This window comes from Vulpes vulpes, chromosome 3 (assembly GCF_048418805.1).
Source record: "Vulpes vulpes isolate BD-2025 chromosome 3, VulVul3, whole genome shotgun sequence".
Taxonomy (NCBI): domain Eukaryota; kingdom Metazoa; phylum Chordata; class Mammalia; order Carnivora; family Canidae; genus Vulpes; species Vulpes vulpes.
In genome coordinates this window covers 113,305,414-113,330,806 of record NC_132782.1, presented here as the reverse complement: position 1 = coordinate 113,330,806, position 25,393 = coordinate 113,305,414, and the positions used below count along the sequence as shown (strand labels likewise).

The 25,393-nt window shown below is 60.2% G+C and overlaps 3 protein-coding genes across 4 annotated transcripts; 2 read left to right on the top strand and 1 right to left on the bottom strand.

The window, feature by feature from the left end:
• Window positions 1-8,237: 8,237 nt before the first annotated feature.
• On the top strand, window positions 8,238-10,400 carry PRSS33 (serine protease 33). The gene is made up of 6 exons (XM_072751515.1): window positions 8,238-8,280; window positions 8,625-8,657; window positions 8,762-8,924; window positions 9,007-9,272; window positions 9,502-9,671; window positions 9,861-10,400. Exons 1-6 carry the CDS (start codon window positions 8,238-8,240, stop codon window positions 10,017-10,019), a joined length of 834 nt encoding a protein of 277 aa, XP_072607616.1. The 3' UTR covers window positions 10,020-10,400.
• A 3,836-nt stretch (window positions 10,401-14,236) lies between these two features.
• ELOB (elongin B) lies at window positions 14,237-17,898 on the top strand. The gene is made up of 4 exons (XM_072753962.1): window positions 14,237-14,327; window positions 14,474-14,608; window positions 15,579-15,684; window positions 17,731-17,898. The coding sequence occupies exons 1-4, from the start codon at window positions 14,325-14,327 to the stop codon at window positions 17,841-17,843; spliced, it is 357 nt and encodes a 118-aa protein (XP_072610063.1). The 5' UTR covers window positions 14,237-14,324; the 3' UTR covers window positions 17,844-17,898.
• A 470-nt stretch (window positions 17,899-18,368) lies between these two features.
• Window positions 18,369-21,615, bottom strand: LOC140593659 (serine/arginine repetitive matrix protein 2-like). Of its 2 annotated transcripts, none has more exons than XM_025985004.2 (6): window positions 21,476-21,615; window positions 21,136-21,230; window positions 20,446-20,730; window positions 19,229-19,342; window positions 19,002-19,112; window positions 18,369-18,913 (listed from the first exon to the last, which is right to left on the bottom strand). In XM_025985004.2, exons 2-6 carry the CDS (start codon window positions 21,210-21,212, stop codon window positions 18,904-18,906), a joined length of 597 nt encoding a protein of 198 aa, XP_025840789.2. In that variant the 5' UTR covers window positions 21,213-21,230; window positions 21,476-21,615; the 3' UTR covers window positions 18,369-18,903. The 2 variants fall into 2 exon arrangements, with proteins under 2 accessions (XP_025840789.2, XP_072610062.1); XM_072753961.1 differs by having other exon boundaries at window positions 19,002-19,109.
• Window positions 21,616-25,393: the final 3,778 nt, after the last annotated feature.

Below are 25,393 nucleotides of genomic sequence, written 5' to 3'. Positions count from 1 at the left end.
AGATGGAAGGGGGGCTGGGCAAGCTTTGCTGAGGGGTCACCTTAGCTCAAGACGGGATGCCGTGGAGCAGCCTCCGGAGAGGAGTCCGCAGGGAGAGCCCGCCCCCCGCTGGAGCAAGCTTGGAGTTCACGAGGAAAAGAAAGACAGCTTGGAGGGGGGGTGCTGGGGGGTGCTGGGGGGCGAGGGAGAGGTGGTCAGAGGGGCTGTTGTGGGCTGCGGGAGCCTGGACCCTTTGTGGCAGGACCTCAGCTTGAGCGACCCTCCGGGCCGCAGCTCCCCGAACAGCATCAGGATGCGGTGGCTGGCGCGCGGTGTCGCGGGCAACCAACGTGCCACGCTTGGCCCAGACCGCAGGAGCTCACAGGACACTGGCTGGTTACAAGTGCTGTGGTGCCAAAGGCCACACCGGGGGACCACTTTAGGGAAAAATCTTGCCCCCTTGCCATGCCTGGGGACCCAGTCCCTACCCAGCCATGGCCTCCCACAGGCCCCATCTGTCCCGAGTCCACCTGCCTGAGCCCCTCACTCTGCAGGTGATGGGGGTGAGCACGCCAGTGTGTGAAGCCAAGGGGGCCAGCTTCATGGTCTGGAGAAGGTTCCGTGGTCACCGAGCACCGAGTGCCTCTCACAGGCATCTCCTTCAAGGTGCCCTGGGTCAAGGACACCCTGAGGACCTCTCTCGCCTGCTCCTCCAAGTAGGGACCGCGCTCTGGCTGCTGCTGCCTCTAGCACCTGATCCCTTGGCCACTCACCCCGGGGGCGTTGTGGGGCAGGGCCCCGGGGGGGGGGGGGTGTTGTGGGGCAGGGCCCCGGGCTCCCACCGAGGGACACTCCTGCAAGCCCACACTGGCTCTCCTCTGGCTGGGCGGACCTCAGAAGGCAATCGCTTTGCAAATCCTCCCCAATCTGCGCTAATGCTCAGGACACCGAGAGGGCACAACCCCCACACCCCAAGGCGCATTGGGGGAGTCACTGGTTACAGGGACGCTGGGATGGAGGACCTCATGGTGTCCGTGAAACCGCCTTGAGGTTTCAACTTCCAAAATTTACCTCAGAGGAAGAGGAGGAGGAAGCAGAGGGGGGCTGGGGCCGCCGCCAGGGGCAGCCTGGGTTGGGCGGGAGCAGCCGGGCGTGGGCTCAGGGAGGGGCTACACCTGCCGCCATCATCTCCCCCAACAAAGAAAGGGATCTTCTTTTCCTGGCTCGGCCCCATACCGCGGGGCCGAGCGCGCCCTCAGGAGGACTTGTTCCTGTGTTCCCACGGGAGTCCCGGAGACCCGGCTGTGGGCCAGCCCGGCCCTTCCCGCAGGAGGGGGTGGGCGGGGGCCTCCAGGACCCCGGGGTCGCCGCAGGCAGGACCCTTAGGGCGCGCGCTGTGGCTGGGGGCGCCGGCCCGAGGGGAAGGAAGGGCCAAGCCGGCACCGGGAGGACATCGGCTGCACCCCCGCACCCCCCAGAGGTCCGGCTGGGGGCAGGCGCGGGCGGCGTGGCGGGCGCTCCCTCTCCCCCAGGGGCCGCCCCGGGCCCCCCCAGCGGGCGGAAGAGGAGGCGGCGCAGGAGGCGGGAGAGGAGGTCATGGGCCCGCACGTCGGGGCGCTGCTGCTGGTGCTGGCGGCGCTGCTGGTCCGCTCGGGAGGCAGGGTGAGCCCCGCGGGGGCCCTGCAGGTGGGCGGCGTGCAGGCGGGGCTGAGCTCACCCGCCCCCCGCCCCCCCCCCAGAGTTTCAGGACCGCGACCAGCTGTTCGCAGGTAAGGCGCCAGGACGTGGGACGAGCTGCCCACGGGCCCGACCCCGACCGCCGAGCGCGGGGGCGCCTCACCGTCTCCTCTCCCCCCGCCCCCCCAGGTTTCGAGAACTCGTCGTTGCTCACGTGTAACTGCCGGGCCCTGGGGGGGGGGCGCGGACCCCGCGGGGAGGGTCCCCAGGCCCCGGGAGGCCCCGCCCCGCGACCCCCGACGCCCGCCGTCCCGGGAGCCCCTGCCCTTCGCGCCCGCGGGCTCAGCCGCCTGTCCGTCTGTCCGCCTGTCCATCGCAGGGCCCTGCGGCTTCCACAAAATCCAGCCGCGCGTGGTGGGCGGAAAGGACTCGGAGCCGGGGCGCTGGCCCTGGCAGGGCAGCCTGCTCCGGGGGAGGCACCAGCACTGCGGGGCAAGCCTGCTCAGCGCCGGGTGCTCACGGCCACGCACTGCTTCCGCCCCCTCGGGTGCCCCTCAGCCCCAGGCCCGGCTGCAGCCACGTGAGGAAAACCCTGTTCTCCATCTTCTAGAATGTTCTTCAGAACACTCACACACACTTTTGTGTCGTGCTTTTCTGGCTTTTCTCCCCAAGTAGCAGCGCCGCCATCCCCTTCCTCATCCCACCTCCCGACGGAGGTGTACCAGGAGGTGGAAGGAGGCGGATAAGTGCTGGGCACAGAGCCTGGCCTGTGGCCCCAGGTGGAGGCAGCTACTTGGATGCCACCAGCTTCGGTCCTGTGCATCCGTTCATTGTTTTTTAGGACGGCGGTGGGAGGTGACAGGCTGGTTGGGAGGCACCCGGCTGCCTCACCTCCATGTCCCCAAAGGCCTCAGATTCTAGGACTTTGGACTATCTTCTCTGGGCCGTCATCATTTCTACTAGACTGGACACTTTGGGCCATGAAAGGAACTCTGTTGTTGTTGTCCAGGATGCACCCTAGTAGCACCTGAAGCAGTCTCCCCTCAGGAAGTGGGCCCCAGGTGTGCTCAGGTGGCCCTCCGTTCTCTAAGGACTCATAACTGCTCTTTCCTCCCTTGCCAGGCACAGTGATCCCTCAAAATGGACGGCCCATATTGGTGAGCTGTCTTCTAGGCCACATTACTGGAAACTGTGGACCTTCTACCATCGTTACAGGGTGAAGGATATTATCATATACCCCCAATTTGAGGGGACTTCACTCAACGACATCGCCCTGCTGAAGCTGTCCTCCTCTGTCACCTACAATAAGTATATCCAGCCCATCTGTATTATGATCTCCTCCTCCAAGTTCCAGAATCGGACCAACGCTGGGTGACTGGCTGGGGGGACATCCAGGAAAACCAGGGTGAGGCTGGGGGCAAGTGAGAGGTGCACAGGGGGTCTTATGTTCCACCATCTGTTCCACCCACACCAGCTTCAGCAGTCCCCACCTGGGTCTGTGTGCAGCTGGGTCCCTCCTGGGGGCAGCTCAGCATTGTCTGCTCCCCTGCTGTCTGCTGCTGCTCCCCCTGAAAGGACAGGACTTCCTGTCCCTGCACCCGGTTCCCTCTCCCATCCAGACACTGTGAGCCAGAAGCCCCAGTGACAGGGAGGCCAGCTGGACCGGGGCTACACTCCCCAGGCTGCAGGGGCTTGGTAATTTTGGGGGTGGGCTTGTCAGAAAGGTCTCAGGTGTTTTGGGTTTTTTTTATTTCAGATTTAACTCACAACACATAAAATTCACCATTTAAAAATATGCAACTGTGGCATTTAATACATTCATGGTGTATAACCATCAACGTTGTCAAGTCTCACAACATTTCCATCGCTCCCCAAGGAGATCTGACAATCACTGAGCAGTGACCGTGCCTTACCCTTTCCTTCTGGCCTTTGGCAGCCACTAACAAGCTTTTTGTCCTTATGGATTTATCTATTCTGGCTATTTCATGTAAATGGATTCATACACTCCGTGGCCCTTTGGTTACTTTCATTTAATGCAGTGTTTTCAAAATTTGTCCATGTTATAGTATGTGTCGGAATTTCGTTCCTTTTTTTTTTTTTTTTTTAAGATTTTCTTTATTTGTTCTTGAGACACACAGACAGAGAGAGGCGGAGACACAGGCAGAGGGAGAAGCAGGCTCCATGCAGGGAGCCTGATGTGGGACTTGATCCCAGGATTCCAGGATCACTCCCTGAGCTGAAAGCAGATGCTCAACCACTGAGCCACCCAGGCGTCCCTAAATACCTCTTTTCTTTTCTTTTGTGTATATACCTAGGAATACAACTGCTGAATCATGTGGTAATTCCATATTTAACTTTTTGAGGAACCAAGAAGCAGCATTCCACAATAGCTGCACCATTTTACATTGCCATCAACAATGAATGAGGGTTAGAATTTCTCTTCTTCTCAATACTTGTTGTTTCCATTTTTTTCCATACTAGTGGATGTGAAGTGGTACCTCATTGTGGGTTTGATTTGCATTTCCCTAATATGACCAGTAATACTGAGCATCTTTTCATGTGCTTTTTGGCTATATGTAGATCTTTCCTAGAGAAATGCCTATTCAAGGCCTTTACTTATTTTTACTTAAAGATTTTATTTATTTGACAGAAAGAGAGAGAGCACAGATAGACTGAAAAACAGGCAGAGGGAGAGGTAGAGGCAGGCCCCCCACTGAGCAGGGAGCCTGATGCAGGGCTCGATCCCACGGCCTTGGGATCATGACCTGAGCTAAAGGCAGATGCTTAACCAGCTGAGCTACCCAGGCATCCCTACCCTCATCTTTTGATAGTTTGATGAAAATATATATCAGTGTGGATTTCGTTGTGTTTATCCTATTTGGAGATTGTTCAGCTTCTTCTGGATATAGATACATATCTTTTAACAAATCCGTGGCATTTTCAAGCTGGATGCTGCAGGTGTAGTATGTTAATCCTAAACTGTCTCAGTGTGTTTGTACCCCACCCCCTGCAGCCCTGTGCATGCTGTGGCTAAGGGACCTCCCCAGTGGTTCAGGCGGGGGCTGTCATCTCCCTTCTACAAAGAGGGAAACCAAGTGTCAGCTGTCCATCCATTGGATCCTTCTGCAATGTTATTCATCACCCACCATGAGCAGGGTGCTGGGCTGGCACAGAAGAGTCCTCGAGAGTGATGTCCCCGGCTCTGTGGGTGCCCCAGGGACCTCACCCCTGTCCCAGATGGCAGAGGAAGGGCTAAAGTCATCTCTCTCTCTGTCACCCCCAACCCTTGGCAGCTCTACCGCCTCCTTAGAATCTCCAGGAAGTGCAGGTCTCTATCATAAACAACTCCAGATGTGACTACTTGTTCCAACAGCCTAGCATCCTCAGTTACAACCTCAATGACATGATTTGTGCTGGCTCCGAGGATGGTAGCCGTGATGCCTGTAGAGTGAGTGCTCCAGCCCCAACAGCGCCTTGCTGGAACCAGGCACCACCCCTCCGGACCTGGAGCCTGGGAGCAACCACTGTGATACTCATCAACCCCCCCTTAGCGTTTATTTGTGAGAAAAAACAGAAGGCCTTAGTTATCCAGGCTGGAAGACAAGCATTGTTTTGCATTAATTGTACCTCCTTTTATCCTCACCTGAAAATGGGGGGGGGTGCAGATAGAGACTATTGCCCCACTTTGCAGACGTAGAAACTGAGGCTTGTTCACTTCCGGGGTGGGGGGTAGGATTTGCACCCAGTCTGCCCAGCTCCACAGTCCCTCCTACTGGCCCCACTTCTCCACTGGTCCCTCTGGCCCCACCCCAGGCCTGGCTCATCTGCACTGCTCCCCAGGGTGACTCAGGCGGACCCTTGGCCTGTGAGAAGAGAGGGCTGTGGATTCAGGTTGGAATCGTGAGCTGGGGATCCGGCTGTGGTAGGCCCAACCGGCCTGGCGTCTACACCAACATCAGTGCATATTTCAACTGGATCAGGATGCTCATGGCCCACAGCAGCATTCAGAGGCCTGCCCCCTGCCTGCAGCTGCTCCTCCCTCTGCTCTGGCTTGCCTCCCTCCTGTAGCTGGCCTGAGTCCAGCAGAGCCCCTGAGAGTTGGGGCCATCTGCTGAGCCAGGCCCGGTTCCCCCAACTGTCCCTTTTTTAATAAACAGGTTTGCATGTTGGAGTCTATGCTTTGCAGAGCCTTCTGTGGCCCTGGGTGGCCCCCTGGACACCCTTCCAGTCACCCCAGGACCACTTCCTCACTGGCAACCCTTGCTCCAGCTGTCTGCACCATGCAGGTCTGGGTTGTAAACCCCAGAGCCCTCTCCAGTTAATTCAGCCAGAAAGATAACTTATGAGAGGACATGAGAGCTGGCCAGCTCCCCTCTCAGGTTTGGCCCATGCCCCCAGAGATGGTGGTGTGTCCCCAGGGTCTCTTGTCACCATCTCACCAGCCCCTCCAGCTGCCCCAAGGGGAACACCTGTGGCCCCACTGCCACCAAGCCCTCCGAGGCCATAAAGGTCAGGAGCTGTGGGAGGACAGGAGGCTGCTGCTTTCATTCTTGTAGCACTTTTACGCGTTTGCATCAGCTAGGCTCCACTGCAGGCTGGGCCTGGGCTGCCCCAGCTCATCTCACAACAGCCTTTTACAGAAGAACAACCTGCCCGCACGGTGTCAGGCCTGGAGATGGAGCGTGCCACGGCCTAATGGCAGACACCTAGGGCTGGAGCGTGGACAGCAGGGTCATGCCCTCTGTCTGCTGCAGGTGAAAAGCTGGTGCCAGGATGCCGCCAGGTCACCTCTCCTGTGGCCCTCGCCCTCACCCCCAGCCTGCCGCCCTGCTTGGCCCGTTGATTTGCGCACAGTGCCTGCTCTGTGCTGGGCTCGACTCTGGCCATGGAGGACTGTTAGGGACTGGATGTGCGGGTCCCCCCCAACGTTCACATATTGAAGCCCAACCTCCAGTGCCTATATTTAGAGATCGGGCCTGTATGGAAAGAGTCAAGGTTAAGATGGTTCCTGAGAGGGATCCCTGGGTGGCGCAGCGGTTTGGCGCCTGCCTTTGGCCCAGGGCGCGATCCTGGAGACCCGGGATCGAGTCCCACGTCGGGCTCCCGGTGCATGGAGCCTGCTTCTCCCTCTGCCTGTGTCTCTGCGTCTCTCTCTCTCTCTGTGACTATCATAAAAAAAAAAAAAAAAAAAAAAAAAAAAAGATGGTTCCTGAGAGTGGGCTCTGATCCCGCAGGCCCCTCTTCTTGTAAGAAGAGCGCTCAGAGAGTGCGCCCTGCGTCCAGCACCTGCCCCCCACCAGGCGGAGAGGGGACTGCAGCCCATGCAGAAGGAGAGGAGGTCTCCGAACAGGACCCACCTCCCCAGCACCTGGTTTATGGGCCTGGCAGCTTCCAGAACATGAGAGATGTTCGTCCCAGTGGCTCAGTCTGGCATTGGGTTCTGGCAGCCTGAGCCGCGACAGACACCCAGACCCCACCTCACAGAGAGGAGCCGGGCAGATGTGACTCAGGCCCCCTCCCTCACCGGGAAGGGCGACACCCGCAGGAGGGCCCGGTTGGAGGGACCTGGAGGGACCGTTGTGGGATGCGGAGTCCACCAGGTAAAAGGGCGCTCCCGAGCCTGCCTTCCGGATGGTGGACATGGCCCAGGCCCCACCCTCCACCAAGCCTTGTCCCCAGCATCTGCTGGCGTCCCCCGGGCCAGCAGCCTCACGTCCTGGCCACACCCAATTCAAGAGTGGACTGTGCCCCAAGGTCAAGTCTGCGTCTGTTTCCGGTCACAAGAGGAGCGCTGGAGGCTTAAAATTAGGGCAGAGCCCGGGTCTGGGTGGGCTCCTTGGGGCAGGTGGGGTCGCGGCCGCGCTGGGGTTTTGGGACAGAGCAGTAGTGTTGCCAGCGCCGGCGACCCGCAGGGACAGCCGGGGACCTGCAGGGACAGCCGCGAGGGAGGCTCAGGCTCAGGATTGTCCAGAGGTCTCTGGCCGCAGCCCCCCCGCCCCCACCCCCAGGCCCAGCTCCCACCCCAGCTCTTGGCCCCTTGGCCCAAGCCGCATCCTTTGACAAACCCAGGTGTCCCTTTCCTTTCGCCTGGAAAGTGCTGCTCAAAGCATCTTTGTTTGAGGCTGCTGGTGAAGCCACAGCCCCGCCCTGGCTCCTTAATCGCTGCAGGGCCCCCACCCCCTCTGGCCCTTTAAGCCCCCAGGGCCTCCCCTGCCCAGTCAGCAGGGAGTGCACCAGCCTAGCGGGTGAGAGCAGGGCTGGGGGCTGCCAGGAGCGGGCGCCCACCTGGAAGTAGGGGCCGGGCGGGCTCCAGGGCTCCTGGGGACGCGAGGGAGCTCACATCTTGCAGGGGTTGGGGGGACAGCCAGAGCCCCTGGGGTGTGGGCAGAGGGACGTGCATAGAAGTGCATAGAACCTGTGCCCCTGGGAGATGCCCAGGACCTGGGTTGGGGGGCGCTGAGGGAAGGCAGAGGGTCTCTGGGGCCTGGGGCTAGGACCCTCCTCTCCTGTCCTTGCAGGCTCAGACCAGAGTCCAGACCCTGAGCAGTGCCGCCCTTCCCGGGCCCAGCCCCAAAGACAGAATGACGGGGGCTGCCTGCCTCCAGGCCTTGCTCCTGCTGCTGGGTGAGTGGGGCGCAGGGGCTCGGGGTGTTCCCGGGTGTCCTGTCTCATCTCTCTCTGGCCTGGTGCCCCTAGAGTACTTCAGGGCACTCAGGGCTTCATGGGTTCCCATTCTCTCCCAGCTCAGGCCCATGTGTGTACCGAGTGAGACCCCACCTGCCAGTGCCCCAGGGAGGGTTAAATCAGGTAACCAGGCCAGCCTGCTGATTGCACAAAAGCCTGGCACCAGCTCCGAGCGACCAGTACCGTCCACCCTCCTTCCTAATCTGTGACCTCCCTCCTGCTCACCCCGTTAGTTATCTGACACCAAATTCATAATCCTGTCCCTTCTCTGCTTCCTCCTCCAGGAGCCACTGGGACAGGGACGCTGGAATCCGCAGGTAAGGAAGCTGCGGAGTCCCTGGGCCAGCCCCTCCCTGACCTGGGCCCTGTGTCTCCTGGGCCCCAGCTCCCTCCCGCCCTCAGTCCCCCTTGTCCCCTGCAGCCTGCGGGCAGCCCCAGGTGTCCAGTCGCATCGTGGGGGGCCGGGACGCCCGGGACGGACAGTGGCCGTGGCAGGCGAGCATCCAGCACCGCGGGGCGCACGTCTGTGGGGGCTCGCTCATCGCCCCCCAGTGGGTGCTGACGGCGGCGCACTGCTTCCTGAGGTCAGGGGGGTGCGGCGGCGGGGGGCAGGGGGAGGCGGGCGCGGCGGCCGGCGCCCTCAGACGCCCCCCACCCGTGGCGCAGGCCGACGCTGCCGTCCGAATACCGCGTGCGCCTCGGGGCGCTGCACCTGGGCCCCGCGTCTCCCCGCGGGCTCTGGGCGCAGGTGCGCAGGGTGCTGCTGCCCCCGGACCACAGCGAGGAGCGCGCCCGCGGCGACCTGGCGCTGCTGCAGCTGCGCCGGCCGGTGCCCCTCAGTGCCCGCGTCCAGCCCGTCTGCCTGCCCGAGGCCCGCCCGCCCCCCGGCACGCTCTGCTGGGTCACCGGCTGGGGCAGCCTCCACCCTGGAGGTGCGGTAGGGGGCGGGGGGCGGGGGGGGGGGGGGAGAGGCGGCCCCGGGCGGGAGGGGGGATCCCAGCCCCTGCGCTGTCTCAGTCGGGCACCACCTCCAACCTCCCTCCGGGGACCCAAACCTCCTTCCTAGCTCCTAGCTGGACGGCAGAGTCCACCCCTGCCTGGCGGGACACACTGTGAGCCCCGCCTCTCCCAGTTCTCAGAAGCCCCCCTTCCTCCCCCCAGAGCCCCTTCCAGACTGGCGACCTCTGCAGGGAGTCAGGGTGCCCCTGCTGGACTCGCGCACCTGTGACCGCCTCTACCACATGGGCACCAACCTGCCCCGCGGGGAGCACATAGTGCTGCCAGGGAGTGTGTGTGCCGGCTATGTCCAGGGCCACAGAGACGCCTGTCAGGTGTGGGAAGCTGCCTGGAAGCCCTGGGGTCTAGCTCCCAAGCTCAGCACCCTGCCTCCCTAGAACCCAACACCCAGGGCTGCCTGTCCTGGCCCCCAGCCAGGAGGCACCACCTCGGGGACTGGAGCCCTGGGACTGCCATGACAAGTCGCCAGACGGCCCAGACCTAGGCTTGCCTTCCTCCTGCAGGGTGACTCTGGGGGACCCCTGACCTGCGTGAAGTCTGGGCGCTGGGTGCTGGTGGGCGTGGTGAGCTGGGGCAAGGGCTGTGCCCTGCCCAACCGTCCGGGCGTCTATACCAACGTGGCCACCTACAGCCCCTGGATTCGGGCTCACCTTAGCCTCTAGTGCAGTAACACTGACCCGGAGCTAGAGGCTGGGGGGTCCCTCCGACGACCTGCATGTCTCCCCCACCTTGCCCCCTCCTCCTTGAGGCTTACAGGTGTCATCCATCTGTTCACCCCCTACCCCCTGGGGCTCACCAAACCCAGCCGCCAGACAGCCTGCAGGAGCCTCCCATGTGTCCTGGTCTCATGATCCCTCTCTCCCCTTCTGTTCATATTTACCCTTTTCAGCTCCAACCAGGGGCTGGGCCTGCGTCCCCAGAGACATACAAGCCAGCTGGTGCCCGGCCCGGCCTCTGTGCCCCCTTTTTTTGCAGGAAGTCAAGGAGATTCAGGGACCCAGTTCTTCCCCGCAGCCTCCAGATGAGAGCCCCCCAGGCCAAGCCTGAACCCGGCGGAGCCCACCCAGACTTCTGGCCCACAGAGCTGTGATTTAATAAACTTGGGTTGTTTCAGGCTGCTATGTTGGTAATTGTTGACTACAGAGCAATAGCAATTGAACATAGACCTCGCCTCACTGCCGTGGAGGTGCCCCCAGGGGTCTAGAAGGCTCAGGAGCCTGGGGCACCTGGCATCATGCCCTCTACCCAAGAGGGGCTGGGAGCCCCAGGCAGGCCTGGCCAGAGCTTCTGCTGTGCCTGTTGTTTGTGTGGCTACAGCCATCCTCCCAGGGGGAGTCTGGGGCTGTGTCCCAGCCATGGCAAGGCCCACAGACCCAGGCCACTCCCCTACCCCCACCCCTTGCCCCCTGCATCTGAAAACTGGCCTAGGCCCCTTGCAGCTCCCTGCCCACCCTTGTGGGCCTGGGACCCGGTTCCTGTCCCCCCCCTGCCATCTGCTTATCCCCAGGCAGAAGACCATCCAGCCCAATAGATATAGCTCAGTGTCTAGAACTACAGAGGGAATAGGAAATACCACCACCTGGAAACCCCAAAGCCTAAAGGGGGCAGTGGGGGAGGGCACGGAGGCCTGCCTCAGAGCTGCAGCCACTGGGGAAGGGCCTGAGGCTTGCTGGCTCCCTGTCCCCGCCCTAGGGGAGAGGGTAGCTGCAGCAGGCTGGTGCTGCTGGGCCAGGCCCCGTGGGCAGGGTGGGCGCACAGACTGGGCGGGGGGAGTGGGGGACTCCAGACTGCTCTCTCCCTGCGGCCGGGGCCCATCCATCTGGGGAAGCGCTTCACTGTCCTTGGGGGACAGTTATCAGGGAGCAGGGTGTCCAGGACGGGGTATGGCTGTGGGCGCGTCAGCAAGGGGACCCTGGTGGTCCCTGCTGGGTGATGCTGGCCACCCCCGCTCCCTCCCTCGGCCTGGGGCCTTCCCAGGGACGCCTCCTGTGGCATTAATATGGGAATAAGCCAAGGGCCAGGAGCCTGTGGGCCGCAGCCTTGGACCTGCTGTGATTTGAGTAGCGGTCCCTCCCTGCCCCCTTCAGAGAGCCCCGTTTCTGAAGTATAGCCTGGGAGCTAAACAGGGGGGTCCGGAGCTGGAGGGACAGGCGCTGGCCCTGGAAGGGAAGGGTCAGCGAGTGAGAAGAAATGAGCTGCTCTGCATTGAGCCCTTACCAGATGCCACGCGATGGCTTGGCCGCACCAGCTGCTGGGATCCTCACCTGACACCCAGCTGTCACACGGGGAAGCCAAGGCCTGGGGTCCTGCTGCAGCTGGTAGATGGTAGGCTGGGATTCTGGGATTCCTGCCCAGGGTCTGCTTCTGGAGGCAGCTGGGGATGGCAGAGGGGGGTCATAATCCCCTCTCCTCTCTCCACTTCCCAGCAGCGCAGGCTCCCGGCTCCCCTCTTCTCAGCCCCTTCCTGATGTGCAAGTTGCCTCTCTTAGCCCAGCAGGCTCAGTGGCACAACACCCTGTGCTGGTGCATCCCGCCTGCCAAGCGAGGTCAGCAGGGGCGGGGGGACTTGACCCTGCATCAGCCACAGCTGCTTACTGCCCCTGGACTCACCTCACCTGCCTGACCTTCGAGGCGACAGGCTAGGAGGCTGTGCGGCCAGGAGGGGAGCACCAGGGCGGCAGGGCTGGTCCTGGGAAGTCCCGGGCATGGGGCATGCTGGGCTCCCACCTCAGGCCGCCATTTGCTAGCTGCCCACCTGCTCTGGCAGGTGATGCTGCAACAGGATGGCCTCGCCTCCTCCAAGAGTACTGACTTGACCTCAGTATCCCCTCCTGTCATCTGAATGGATGCCACCCACCCTGCCGTAGCTGCTGGGAAGGCTAAGGAAATGGCTAAAGCGCTCACCCTTCTGCCCGCTGGGCACGAATGCTGCACCTGGCATGAGCATGCTCTCGGTGGCTCCAAGAACACCTCGTGGGTGTTTTCAATTTCACCGATGGGCAGACAGGCCCAGAGAGGTTAGGGGGCATGCCCTAAGGCCCACAGCAGGTGAGGTGGAACCGGGTCAGAGCTGGGAACCGGGTCAGGGCTGGGCGGCTGACTCAAACTCCATACTGAGCTGTAAATCTTCCCTTGTGGAGATGAAAGTAGTTGTAAAACACTCTACAAACGAGAGGCACCCCAAGAACTACCAGTCATGATAATGATCTCTTCCTTGGAGGGGAGAGGACTGTGGGGGCTCCCCCCCCCCCAGGAGGCAGGGGCTAGAAGTAAAAAATGAGGAGCACGGTTGCAGTTGTAAAACACCTACTAAATACTGATTTTTTTTTTTTTTTAAGATTTTATTTGAGAGAGAGGCAGAAAGAAGTGGGTGGGGGGACAGTGGAAAGAGAGGGACAAGCAGACTCCCCACTGAGCATGGAGCCCCGATGCGGAACTCCATCCCGGGACCCCAGGATCCTGCCCTGAGCCACCCAGGTGCCCCTGAACACCAATTTTTTTTTTAAAAAGATTTATTTATTTATTCATGAGAGACACACAGAGAGAGAAGCAGAGACAGAGGGAGAAGCAGGCTCCACGCAGGGAGCCCGATGCGGGACTCGGTCCGGATCCCGGGGTCACGCCCTGAGCCAGAGGCAGACGCTCAACCGCGACACCCCCCCCCCCCCGGCGCCCCCAAATACCAATTCTTGATGAAAACCTGCAAACTTTACAAACAGCTGTTCTGTCATCTTAAAGAAGACGAAACTGGACTCTAACTGCCGAAAGCTGCCCGGGGGGGCAGGTGGGGGCCAGGATTTGGATCCCAGGTGGTCCGCGCGCGGAGCCTGCCCCCAACCCCCCCCCCCCCCCCGCGATTAGTAGAAGGAAACCGCGCTGGGGGTGCAGGCGGGAGGCCGGCAGGGGGCACTCGGCCTCCCCGCCCGGCCGCCGCAGCCCCGCGGGACTAGCCGCCCGCGAGCGCGGGGAAGCCGCTCCATTCCAGGGGACATGCTGGGGGTGACAGCCGCCCGCATGGCCCCTTCCCTGCGGTCTCTTCCTTGTCCTGCCGCGCAATTCTCTGCCGTCCCCCCCTGAAGCCCAGTTTTGCTGGTAAAGCAACTGGCAGTTTCCGTTTCTTCGGGTGAGTCGCCGTCAGCCACCCAGGTCCCGCCCGCTCGCAACTGTCAAATGCAGCCCCCTCGAGGGGCGGAGCCGGCGGCGGGGGCCTCCCGCGGCTCCTGGGGGCCCCGCCAGGGACCCGGCTGAGGCTCGCGCCCTCCCGGGGCTGGCTGCGTCCCAAGGGGAGCTGCGACCGCGGGCGCGCGGCGGCCCCGCCCCCCCCCGGGGGGCCGAGCGAGTTCCCCTGACCACCCCCCGACCCCGACGGCCGCTTCCCGGGGTCCCTCCAGGTCACCAAGCCCCGCTACGGCTGGTCGTAGAGATGGGGACGGCCAACGACGGGGGCGGCCGGAAGACCCAGAACCTTACCCCCGTGGCGGCCAGGGAGCCCCTCAATTATGAACAGACCCTCCTCCCCCCCGACACACGCAGCAGCCAAGCGGTCGCTGCGGCGCGAAGTTGTGCCGCCCCGATGATCAGGATGCACAGCGGTCACACAGCCCTCCCTGGCCCGGGGGTACTCCGCACTCGCTGGGTCAGCCCCCCTCGTTCCCCACGGAACGCCGAGGCTGCGCCCACACCTCCTGACGGGACGCGGTGGGGGGCGGGAGGCCTTCCGCTCTGCCACTCCCAACATGGCGCCGCCACCTGCCGCGCCGGACCCCGTCCCACGCCCCCGGCGCCACGGCGCCAAGATGGCCGCCCGCCGCGCGGTCCGGCCGAGCCAGGGGCGCATCACTTAAAATGGCGGCCGCGGGGCGGGGCCACCGGGCGCGAGGCACGCTGGGGCGGGGCGCACGGCCTGCCGGGAACGGGGCGGAGCGCGGCCGCGCCGGCGCGTCGAGGGGGGACAGGCAGCCGCCGCGATGGTGAGCGGGTGCGGGGGGAGGGGCGGCGGGCCGGGGCCGGCGGGGGGTGGCGGGGGGCGGCGGGCCGCGCGGAGCTGGGGGGGGTGGCGGCTGGCGGGGGCGCGGGGGGTCCGGGCTCCGTGCTCACGCCGGCCCGCCGCCCCCAGGACGTGTTTCTCATGATCCGGCGCCACAAGACTACCATCTTCACGGACGCCAAGGAGTCGAGCACTGTGTTCGAGCTGAAGCGCATCGTCGAGGGCATCCTCAAGCGGCCGCCCGACGAGCAGCGGCTGTACAAGGTGCGGCGCGGGCGGGAGGGCGGGCGGGGGCGGCGGCGCTGCGCGGCGGCCGCGTCGTTGGTGTAAACAGTGGCCGGAACTCCCCCGCGTGGAGGCGAGGCGGCCGGCTGGGGAAACAGGCTGGGCGAGGCGGCCTCGCAGCCCAAGGTCAGCAGCGGCCGAGGGCGGGATTGAAGCCCCTGCCCCCGGCCCCCGCGGGCCGGTCGGGAGCGCCCCCAGCCCTGATGGGCCGCAGCCGAGCGGCCCAGCCCAGCGGGCCTCCCTGCCCCTCCCCCGAGCTCCTGCGGGGCTCTGTAAGCCCGTCCCGCCCTCACTGGCCAGCCGCAGCCCTGCGGCGAGGGCGGCTTGGGCCGCTGGGTCTTCACGGGGGAGGCCGGCCGTCGCCTTTGCCCGACGCAGGGGTCCAGGGGCAGGGGCCCCGCTAGGTGCGCTGGCCTGATCCTCGCCGGAAGTCACTCCCGACCGAGCTGGCCGCGGTCAGTCCCTGGGCTTCCCCGCTGCGTGTGCCCCTTCCGGGCCCGGTGCTCTCTGCTTTCCGGGTCGGCTGCCCTCGGCAAAGCCCCTGGCTGCCCAAAACGGTGCGAAAATTCTGGTAATTCCCATCTTACAGATGAGAAGACGAAAACCACACCTTCTAAGAGACCCACCACTTTGTCCAAGGTGGCGGAGCTGGGATTTAAAGCAAGTCTGCCACTGGACACACTGGGTCACTGAATCTTAAAATTAGGATCACTTGGAGTTTGGTGGGGAAAGGACATTGAGGAGCCCCAGTCTGGGAGGTTCTGGTTTTGGAAGTAATGTGCATAGCCCTGGAAGTCGTGTTTGGTATGCCCTGGGGGTGGTTCTCCGCCCTCCTGGGGGCCATCTATCTTCCCTCTTCTGACTTTCAGGGTACTTGCTGACCAGGAAAGTCCTTGGGACTCACCCCTGCTGGGGCCTCTCCCAACACCCTGCCTGCCTCTCTCCTCAGGATGACCAGCTTCTGGATGACGGCAAGACACTGGGAGAGTGTGGCTTCACCAGTCAGACGGCCAGGCCGCAGGCCCCAGCCACTGTAGGGCTGGCCTTCCGAGCAGGTGAGCGGGGGCAGCCAAAGAAAGGGGTCACAGGGAGCCTGCTGCTGTTCCTCCCAGCCTCTAGGGCAGTGTCTTATGACAGTTTTTCCTCACAAAGGGGGGGCGGGGGTAGGGCAAAGGAGATGCTTGTCAAAATTGAAGCCTAGGGACTAGGGGACGCCTGGGTGGTTTGGGTGGTTTAGCGCCTGCCTTTGGCCCGGGGCGTAGAATCCCGGGATCAAGTCCCACATTGGGCTCCCTGTGTGGAGCCTGCTTCTCCCTCTACTTGTGTCTCTGCCTCTTTCTCTGTGTGTCTCATAAATAAATAGATAAAATCTTCAAAAAAGAAAAAGAAATTGAAGCCGATTTCACAAGGCATTGAAGTATTCCTAATCACAATACCAGCTTTGTTTTTAAAGAGGTCCTAGTCAGTCCTGGGCCTTATATTTTATTTCGATTGTCCTATTTAATACTCCGCAGCCTGAGAGGGAAGCACTGCTGTCCCCACTTTGGAGACATGGACGCTGAGGCTTGCTGGCAGTCACGGGGAGAGTTGTGGTTCAGATGCAGACAGGCAGGACCTTGCTGAGCTGAGCACCATGCCAAGTAGTCTTTGCCAGGCATCGCTTAATCCCCCGGCATCTCTGTGCATTCCAGACTGGTATTGTGTCCATTTTAAGAATGAGTAGCTGAGCCTGAGGAAATTAGGTCACTTGCTGGGACTGCCAGGCCTGGAATTGATGTTCAGCCCCTGCCCTAGTATTTAAAAATCCAAGGGATACCTGGGGGGAGTGGTTCACTGCTTTCCGTATATGTCTTTCCTATAAGAAAAAGGCTTCAATTTTGGACTGGACTGGCTGTTGTTTGCTCCTCCCACAGGTTACTTTTGTTGCAAAATGTACGGGGGGGCGGGGGGGGATTCCTTATAGAGTTCTAACACAGGACTCTTCCCACCCTAAACTGGCTGCTCAGTCAAATCAAGTGTTAAATAGCATTTTTCCAGACTATTAACCAAAAATGAGAGAGGCGATGATAGTGGTCATTGCAGATCTGTAGCTTGGAAGATGAAGCCATTATTAAGCTGGGCCAGGGGGTCTTTCTTTCAGTTCACTGTTGACATCTAGGTTGGAAAATCATGTGAGGGGTCTTGTGCCCTGCAGGATGTTTACCATCTCTGGCCATTACTATGGAGGGCTATACACCCGCTCTGCCAATTGCTTCAAAACCCTGCACCAGGAAGAGATAAAATCTCCCTGTTGGAAAAAAGTGCAAGAGAAAGTGAGGAAGCAGGCCTCATTTGCTCTGTGCTGAGGTGACAGGAACAAGAAGGGCCCTTTTGAACTGGTGGTAATGGGGGAAGCAGCTGGTCAAAAGAAACCTCCATTTTGGCCAGCAGTAGTTAAATGCACAGGTACTGGAATGCACCGAGTTGGTGTTTTTGATAATTTTGCCAGCAAGAGTGAGGAGCAGAGTGGAGAGGCAGAGACCGACTTGCAGCTAAGCGGGGAGCTAGGAAATTAAGACCTGAGCAGAAAGCAGATGCTTAAGCTTAAAGGACTGAGCCACTGCTGCGGTGCAGTGGCTATATAGAATGGCGGGGGAGGGCTTCTCTGAGGTGACTTGGGGTTGACACTCAGCCTGCCCCCAACCAGCCACTCGCAGTGGGAATTCTCAGGACCATCAAATACAAAGGCCCTGAGGCAGGAAAGAGCTTAATGGGGAAACTGTGGGAGCGCAGGAGACATGTAGACCAAGGTATGGATGCGTAGACTTGAAATTTTATTCAGAGTGATGGGGAAGCTATCGGGAGGTTTTAGGTAAGGGAAGAACAGTCTGTGTGGTAGAGAAAAAGTGTGAATGGAACAGATGGTGGAGATTCTGGGTGAGAGACCAGTGGGTAGGGGTCAGTACATGGGCACACTGGTAGGTGAGGAGGGACAGGGATGTTGGAGATGGGCAATCTGGGTGGGAGGAGACTCCCTCTGCAGAGGTGGGAATTTGCCCAGAGGACCCCAGAAGCTAGAGGTGGCTGCTCTCTCCAGCTTTCCCCACTCCCCTGTCCACCAGATGAAGCTTTCGAGGCCCTGCGCATCGAACCCTTCTCCAGCCCACCTGAGCTGCCAGACGTGATGAAGCCGCAGGACTCAGGAAGCAGCGCCAATGAACAAGCGGTGCAGTGAGAGGGCCCTGGGCCCGCCGCCCCCAGTGCCCCCCAATAAAAGAGATTTGGGTGTCTGCCTGGTTGCTGCCTTTTTTGCGCACCCTCTTCTGACTCAGGCATTACCCTTTCCCTGGGATGGGGTCTGCCCCCCTGCAAGACTCCTTGGGCCCTTGCTTGCTAGGCCAGCAGGAGAGACCCCAAGCTCTGTGGGCCCAACCGTCCACGTCCACCCCCACCTGCCCGAGGCCACTGGCAGAGGACTGGGAGGAACCTGGAGCCCCAGAAGATAGCTTTCTACTCAGCCTGGGGATTAAGGTTTGAGGCTTTGTTCCCTTAGAGACTTCCTCCCAGCAGGCAGGCTCCCACTGCCCCCCAAGCTCCTGAGCTGAGGAGAAGCAAGCTGGAGCCAGGGTGTAGGCTTTTAGACTGCGATCCCTGGAGGAGGTGCAGCCTGAGATCCTCTGAGGCCCGAGGGGTGGCGGGTGCCATGTCAGAGGACAGCTCTTGTCTCCACCCCTAATAAACAATCTATAGACCCAATTCCTGCATTTCTCATTTTTATTTGACAGAAAAAGTTGCTCTTGCTGTACAGATTTTAAAAAACCAAAATGCCTTTAAGAAACGTGAAGAAAAGTTGGGGGAGGGGCCACCACCTCACTGGGGGGCAGTAGGGGCCAACTAATTTCCACTCCTGCCCCTTCCCTCTGGGAACACCTCACATAAGTTCCCAAGTTCCAAACCACCGCCCCCAGGAACTTAGGGGTAAAAGGGGGCATCATGGCCTCCCAGACCCTTTCTAACTCAAGACCAGGGTGTCCCCAACTGTATCCTCCCCTCCCACAACTCCCATTCTCATTCCCACCCACCCCAAACCCCCCAAAACGTGAACCAGGAAAAACTCACAGAGATTAACATTTCACAGGAACAAAGAAAAAAAGGGGGGGGGAGAGCCACCCCCAAGATGCTGCCAGGGTTCAAAGGGGGGCAGACAAGGACCCCTCCCACAGTTTTGCTGGGGAAAGGGGACACTCCCTGCAGCTCCGGAACTTGGGGTATGATAGAATGACCCCCAGAAAGATTCAAGGAGACCTGCAACAGAAAGGGACAGTCAGGGAAGTGGCCCACCAAGCCCACACACTCACAAGGACACTAGCACCTGAGTGCCAGGACAACGCACCTGGAGGAACGGTGCCGCACAGGCCGGGGGCTGGGTGTCTCCCTCCTGCGCTTGTGGCCTGGGGAGCGGCTGTCCCCACGCTGGCCTCTGCGGGAACCCCGCTCACTGCTGCTGCAACACCGAGGAGATCAGATCACACACAAGGCAACATCAAACTGGCCCCTTTGGGCCTCAGAACTTCTCAGAGCAATGCTGGCCGGACTGGGCTTACAGACAGGAGGCCCTACCTCTGCTGGTCCCGTAGCGAGGGCTGGGGCGAGGGGCGGCGGCGCTCCGCAGGCGAGTAGCTGAGAGACCGAGAGTCTCGGAGAGAGTCTATTGGCTTCCGGGGGCTACGGGACCTGAGGAGCAGAGCAAGCCGCCATAGCACCACGCACTTCCAAAGCCGCCAGCCGGCACTCAGGACCACCCCCCAGGTCCTGACCACCAAACCTCATACCACACAGGGCCAGCCTCAGACCCACCTTTGTCTGCTCACTCACCCATCCGCCCGCACACCATCCACCGAGTGCCCCAAGGGGCAGGGCACGGGGTGCAGCGGGGGATGCAAAGATAAAGACAATCCCTGCCCTTGGAGGGGCTCAGTCTGGTGGTGAAGGCAGGCCAAGGGAGGCCCACCTGGCCCCATGTATGGGAAGCAGCCCCACAAGGACCGATGTACGTGGGTCTGGGGACCCCGGGGGAAGGGATGTGGGGCAGGGAAGGGGCAGGGTAGTCTTCTCGTAGGTGCTGTTTGAGCGGAGTCTTGCAGAACGAGGAGTTCACCAGGCGGACAAGGGAATTCCAGGCAGAAGGAACAGCATGTCCAAAGGCATGGGGTTCTCCTTAGACTGCAAGGCGCTGGGTGTGGCTGGAGCACAGGGCATGTGTGGGGGCGGGCAGGAGAGGAGAACACAGGGCAGGCAAGGCCAGTTGGTGAAGAGCCTCACACGCCATTCCCGCAGAGAGGTGGGGCTTTATCCTGCAGGCCACAGGGCGTCCCGGAAGGATTTGTGGAGTGGAGGGAAGTAACCAGATGTGCGTTTTAGAAAGATCCCTCTGGCTACGTGTGGAAGAGAATGGCGTGGAGGCAGGGAGACAGGGAAGAGGCTGTGGACAGAGTCGGGAGAAGATGACGGTGGCCAGACCAAAGCCCTGGCAGTAGCAACGGGGAGATTTAAAAGCTAGAATCCCTGGGACCTGGGAGCAGGGAACAGGATGCATGTCAGGGGCAGGGAGAGGAAGGAACCTAGGACTACTCCACAATTCTGACTGGAGCACCCACTCGGATGATGCAGCCCTTCGCCACAACGGGACACAACCAAGGTGGTAGGGAGAGGAGAGCCCGACTCCTCCCACATAACCAGACACCACAGTCCACCTGAGATTCCCAGCAGGGATCTCATGGGATCTCACACCCAGGGTCTCACCCCACCCCTTCTATCTCAAGCAAGGCAGCACTCACCTCCTCTCGCCAGGGGGCGGCTTCTTAGGGCTTGCAGGTTTGGGCAAGGCCTGAGGGCCAGGCTTAGCAGGGGAGGGGGAGGAAGAAGTAGAAGAGGAGGAAGAGGAGGAGGAGGAAGAGGAGGAGGAAGAGGAGGAGGAAGAGGAGGAGGACGAGGAAGACGAAGAGGAAGAAGAAGAGCTGGAACTGGAGCTACTAGAGCGCCTCTTCCGCTTGGCTGGGGTAGGCTCCTGAGGACGTCCCTCTCGAACAGCCTCCTTTGGGGCTGGGGTGGGGCTGGGTACCCTGTGGGAGAAGCAAAGTGTCACAAGGAGACGAGCTGCCCCAGCCCCAACCCTACCTTCCTTGGCCTGGAGGAACGGCAGTGGGGGAGTGGTGCTGCAGAAAGGCTGTGGGTGCTCTCCAGGCCGAGAGCTCAGAGAGCTAGTGAGCGCGTTCTCTGGAGAGCAGTGGCCCCGAGCTGACCCAACCTCTGCTAACACAAGCAACAGGCTGGGGCCCGCAGCACAAGGGATCAAGGCTAAACCTCAAGAATGTCCCTGATGGAATAAGGCTCCTAGGCTCAGGTGTGGAAGGTGAGCTGGGTGGTCTCCTTCCACGGAGAGCCACAGTTTGGGGAGGCCCCTGTGAGTGCGGGTTGGCTGGGGGAGGGGCCGTCCTGCCTGGAGGCAGGGAGAGGGATGGGATGACCTCTGAAGATCCTTCCAGCCCAAGGAGTTCCTCTTGAGGTCTAACTGCCATCCCTCCTGCTGTAAAATTAAGTCCATTTCCTCTAGTTCTGTCCTCTGTAGAGACGGAAAACTCATCATTATCCTCTAGAGAATTAACCTTTGGAGACTTTCATCTGACCCATTCCTCCCCCCACCGTTGCCCCCACCCCAGCATTCTCTTCTACCCCCAGCTTAAGGGTCAAGGTCCCCATACCTCCATCAAAGAGCAGAGAACCTCTGGACAGGGCTTCTCCCTCCCCACCACCAACCATCCCCAAAACCTGCCCCATAGAAACAGTTCTAAAAGTCAAGCCCCTCACCTCTTCAGTGCTACCTCAGGTTGAGTAGGAAGGCTAGAGCCCTCTGAGTCGCTAGAACTGGAACCGGAAGAGGAGGAGGAGGAAGAAGACGATGATGACGATGATGAGGAAGAGGAGCTGGAGGAGGAGGAGGAGGAGGAACTCCGCCGCTCCTTTGCCGGCTGCAGGGCGGCCAATGCAGAAGGCTGCTGGGCCCCCGTGGAGACAGGTGGTTCCCCACCCTCAGGATGGGACATGCCAGAGGCAGGGCCAGAGAGCATGCCATTGTGGTCACCAGCAGAAGACGTGGTCTTGGCCACTGTCCCAGAGGAAAGGGACTGAGACCCTGCTGCAGGGGTGGTCTGGGCAAGCAAAGCTCGGGACTGGTCAGAAAAAGCAGATGGCACAGGGGACCTAGGTCTATCCTGAGCTGGAGGAAGAACACACTGTGAGGAAGCCTGGACCATTCTAGAGGCAGGAGAGGGAGCCCGCTCAGAGGTCATTCTAGACTGGCTCAGGGCAGATGGTGGGGTTCTGGAACCTGGCCCTCCTGGTGGGGTTCTGGATCTGGCTCGGTCAAGAAGCGGTGGTGAGGTTCTACCACTAACGCGCTCATAAGCAGAGAGGGGCACCCTGGGGCTGGTAAGGTTTGCGCCAGACAAGGCTGGAGCCATTCTAGCACTGGTGAGGCTTGCAGGTGCCAAGGCAGGAGGAGTTCTTGAGCTGGCAATATTCACAGGAGTTGTGGCATGTGCAGATCTAGGACCCACCAGGTTTGCAGGCGCTGCAGCCTGGGGTGTTCTGGAGCTGGAAGGATAGTTTGCAGCAGTTGGGGGTGTGCCAGAGCCGGTGAGACTCAAAGCTGCCAGAGCAGCTGGGGTTCTGGCTCCTGCTAGGTTCACAGCTGGAGCTGTAGGGGTGCGAGGGTCACCAAGGTTCACGGCAGAGGGTGCCACTGCTGTTCTGGGGCTGGCCAAGTTCATGGCTGCTGCAGCAGCTGGTGTTCTTGAATCAGCCAGGTTCACTGCTGTTGGTATGGCAGGTGTCCTGGCACTGGCCAGGTTCATGGCTGCTGCAGAGGCTGCAGGAATCCTGCTGGCAAGGCTGGCAGCTGGGGCCGTTCTGAGACTCATGAGAGGCACTGGAGCTGGAACCTGGGACATTCTTGCAGCAAGGCCAGCAGCAGACATGGATGGAGGTGGCCGCGCAGTGCCAAGACTGATGGCTGTCAGGGCAAGTGCAATTCTTGACTGTGCATGATTTTCTGGCACAGATGTTCTTGGGTGATCAGGAATTCGGGGACCTGGACCATCCATCATGGAGCCACCAGCTTGCAGGACAGACATGGGTGTTCTAGAACTGCCAAGGGGTTCAAGCATTCCAGGTGATCTACAGCGGTCCAGAGGTGTTGGTGACATGCTAGGACGACTGAAGCAGCTCATTCTAGAGCTATTGAGTGCTACTGGAGGTGTCCGAGAACCAGAATGATTCCTTGTTGCTGGAGGACTAGCAGACCGTGAGCGATCTGAACTGCTTCCAGATGCAGAACGCCTTCGGATGGCAGGAGGAGATCTTGTTAAGGACCGCTTGCCCCGAGTTGTTCGCGGAGTACGGGACCTAGAACGGCGGCGGATAGCAAGTGGAGAGCGACTTCGAGACCGTTTGCGTGGCAACAGTGGGGTCCGAGACCTGGAGCGGCGCCGAATAGCTGGAGGTGTTCGGGACCGTGATCGGCGGCGTGTGACTGGAGAGGTTCGAGAGCGGGACCTCCTTCGAGTTACTGGAGATGTGCGAGATCGAGATCTCCTACGGGTGACTGGAGATGTCCTGGATCTTGATCTTCTACGAGTGATAGGAGAAGTTCTGCTTCGAGATCGCCTCCTGGTTACTGGTGGAGTCCTAGATCTAGACCTTCTTCGGGTCACTGGCGGAGTTCTAGAACGGGAGCGGCGGCGCGTTGGTGTTCTGGACCTTGAACGACGGCGGGTTACTGGTGGTGTTCTAGACCTGGATCGCCTTCGACTCACTGGGGATGCTCTGGATCGAGATCTTCGTCGAGTCACTGATGTCCTGGACCTTGATCGTCTCCGACTGACTGGTGAAGTTCGAGACCTCGACCTACGGCGGCTAACCAGCGGTGTTCTGGACCGGGATCGCCTGTGAGTGGCGGGAGAGGCCCGAGACCTTGACCGTTTCCATGGGGCTGGTGAGGTGCGTGAGCGGGACCGCTTCCGACTGGTTGGGGGTGTCCGAGAACGACCTCTTCGGCGTCGGGAAGAAGTTCGGGAACTCTCCTGCCGGGCAGGAGACCTCGAATGGTAACCAGAGCCTCCCCTCCGCCGCCGAGTGACCCGAGACCTTGACCGGCTCCGCTGTCTTCTCCGAGAGGTTGACTGAGAAGATCCAGACCTATCTCGACGTCGAGTCGTTCTGGTTTTCTCCCTCCTTGAGCGGGAACGGGACCTCTGGAGCCCGCGAGGCTTTGGTGAAGGAGAACGGCCCCTCCTTGAAGTTGTCTTAGCACGTGGGGATGAAGCTGAGCGCCGACGGCGTGAGGATCTGGACTTTTCAGCTGGCTCTGGAGAAGACACTGAAGGACTTCTTCTGCGTCTTGGTGGAGTTCTAGAACGGGTCTCTGGTGAGGATGATGCAGAGCGGCTTCTACGAGAGAGTCTGGCCTTCCTAGTCAGCTCAGGAGATGATCGAGAACTGTGACGGCGAGGTGGAGTACGGGATTTGGTCTTGGGCTCTGGTGATGACCTAGAGCTTCTTCTAGCAGTTCTAGATTTGGGTGGATGTTCTGGAGAGGACTCTGAACTGCTGCTTCCTTCAGGAGAAGGGCCTCTGCCTTTACTTGATGACCCCGATCTGCTTCGTCTGGGAAGAGCTCGAAGGGCAGGAGCCTTGGGTTCAGGAGAGGAATCAGAACCACTCTGTGCCCTGGGTACTGCTCTTGGCTTATCTTTAACTTCAGGAGATGAGCCAGATCTACTGTGCCGAGGAGAAGGTCGAGATTTGCTCTCGACCTCTGGAGATGATCCAGAGCGACTCCTTTCTCTAAGCAGTACTCGTGTCTTAGCTTTAGAATCTGGAGAAGAGTCTGACTCACTTCTCTCTTGAGGGGATGCACTTGGTTTCCCATCAAGTTCTTGAGAAGATCCAGATCGACTTCTCTGCCCAAGAGGAGTCCTAGCCACAGTCTTCTGTTCAACTGAAGATTCTGAACCACTTCTTTCTCTCTGGGGGGTAAGACCCTTGTTGTTGAGCTCCGGGGATGATGGTGAACGACTTCTTGGTCTAGGAGTCTGAGGCAAAGCTTTTGGTTCGGGAGAAGAATCACATTCACTTCTCCCCCTGGATGGTGTTCTAGGTATATCTTTCATTCCAGGAGAGGACCCAGATAAGCTGTGTCTTGAGGGAGTCCCAGACCCATCTCTAAGTCCTGGAGAAGACCCAGACCTACTTCTCCTTGAAGGGGTTCTGGGTAAACCATCTTTCAGCTCAGGAGATGCAGAGCTACTTCTTTCTCTTGATGGTGTTCTGGGTACTGCATCAAGTACTGGTGAAGAAACACTCTGATTTGAAGACATTCCAGCTTTTTCTACTGCATCTGGGGATAACTCTGAACTGCTGCGTCTAGAGGACCTTGTTGATTGTTCTTTCATATCTATATACGGATCTGTCTCCAGCTGATTAGGAAAAGAGCCATTCAAATCTTCTTTAACTTCAGGAGAAAATCCAGTATTCATTTCTGCAACAGGGCCTGAGTTTCTAAATTCTAAAGGTGACCCAAAGCTATTCTCCCGTGGAGGAGAGTTAGACAGTTCTTTATGTTCTGGAGAAAAATGTGGCCCACTCCAAATTGAGGCCACTGCAGGGACTTCTGCTTCCAAAGAAGTCTGTGACTGACTTTGGTCAACAGTCAAACACACAGTGGGT

Bases quoted from the DNA above. Each gene is read 5' to 3' on its own strand.
- LOC140593659 (XM_025985004.2), bottom strand. From the start codon at position 21,212: ATGGACTTAATTTTACAGCAGGAGGGATGGCAGTTAGACCTCAAGAGG. The intron at 20,731-21,135 runs GTCATCCCATCC...CTTCTCCCACAG, and splicing joins GGCTGGAAGGATCTTCAGAG to GGTACCCAGCCCCACCCCAG. The intron at 19,343-20,445 runs GTGAGTGCTGCC...TCTGCTCCTCAG, and splicing joins CCGCCCCCTGGCGAGAGGAG to GTCCCGTAGCCCCCGGAAGC.
- ELOB (XM_072753962.1), top strand. The intron at 14,609-15,578 runs GTGCGGCGCGGG...CTCTCTCCTCAG, and splicing joins ACGAGCAGCGGCTGTACAAG to GATGACCAGCTTCTGGATGA. The intron at 15,685-17,730 runs GTGAGCGGGGGC...CCTGTCCACCAG, and splicing joins AGGGCTGGCCTTCCGAGCAG to ATGAAGCTTTCGAGGCCCTG.
- PRSS33 (XM_072751515.1), top strand. From the start codon at position 8,238: ATGACGGGGGCTGCCTGCCTCCAGGCCTTGCTCCTGCTGCTGG. The intron at 8,281-8,624 runs GTGAGTGGGGCG...TTCCTCCTCCAG, and splicing joins GGCCTTGCTCCTGCTGCTGG to GAGCCACTGGGACAGGGACG. The intron at 8,925-9,006 runs GTCAGGGGGGTG...CCCGTGGCGCAG, and splicing joins GCGGCGCACTGCTTCCTGAG to GCCGACGCTGCCGTCCGAAT.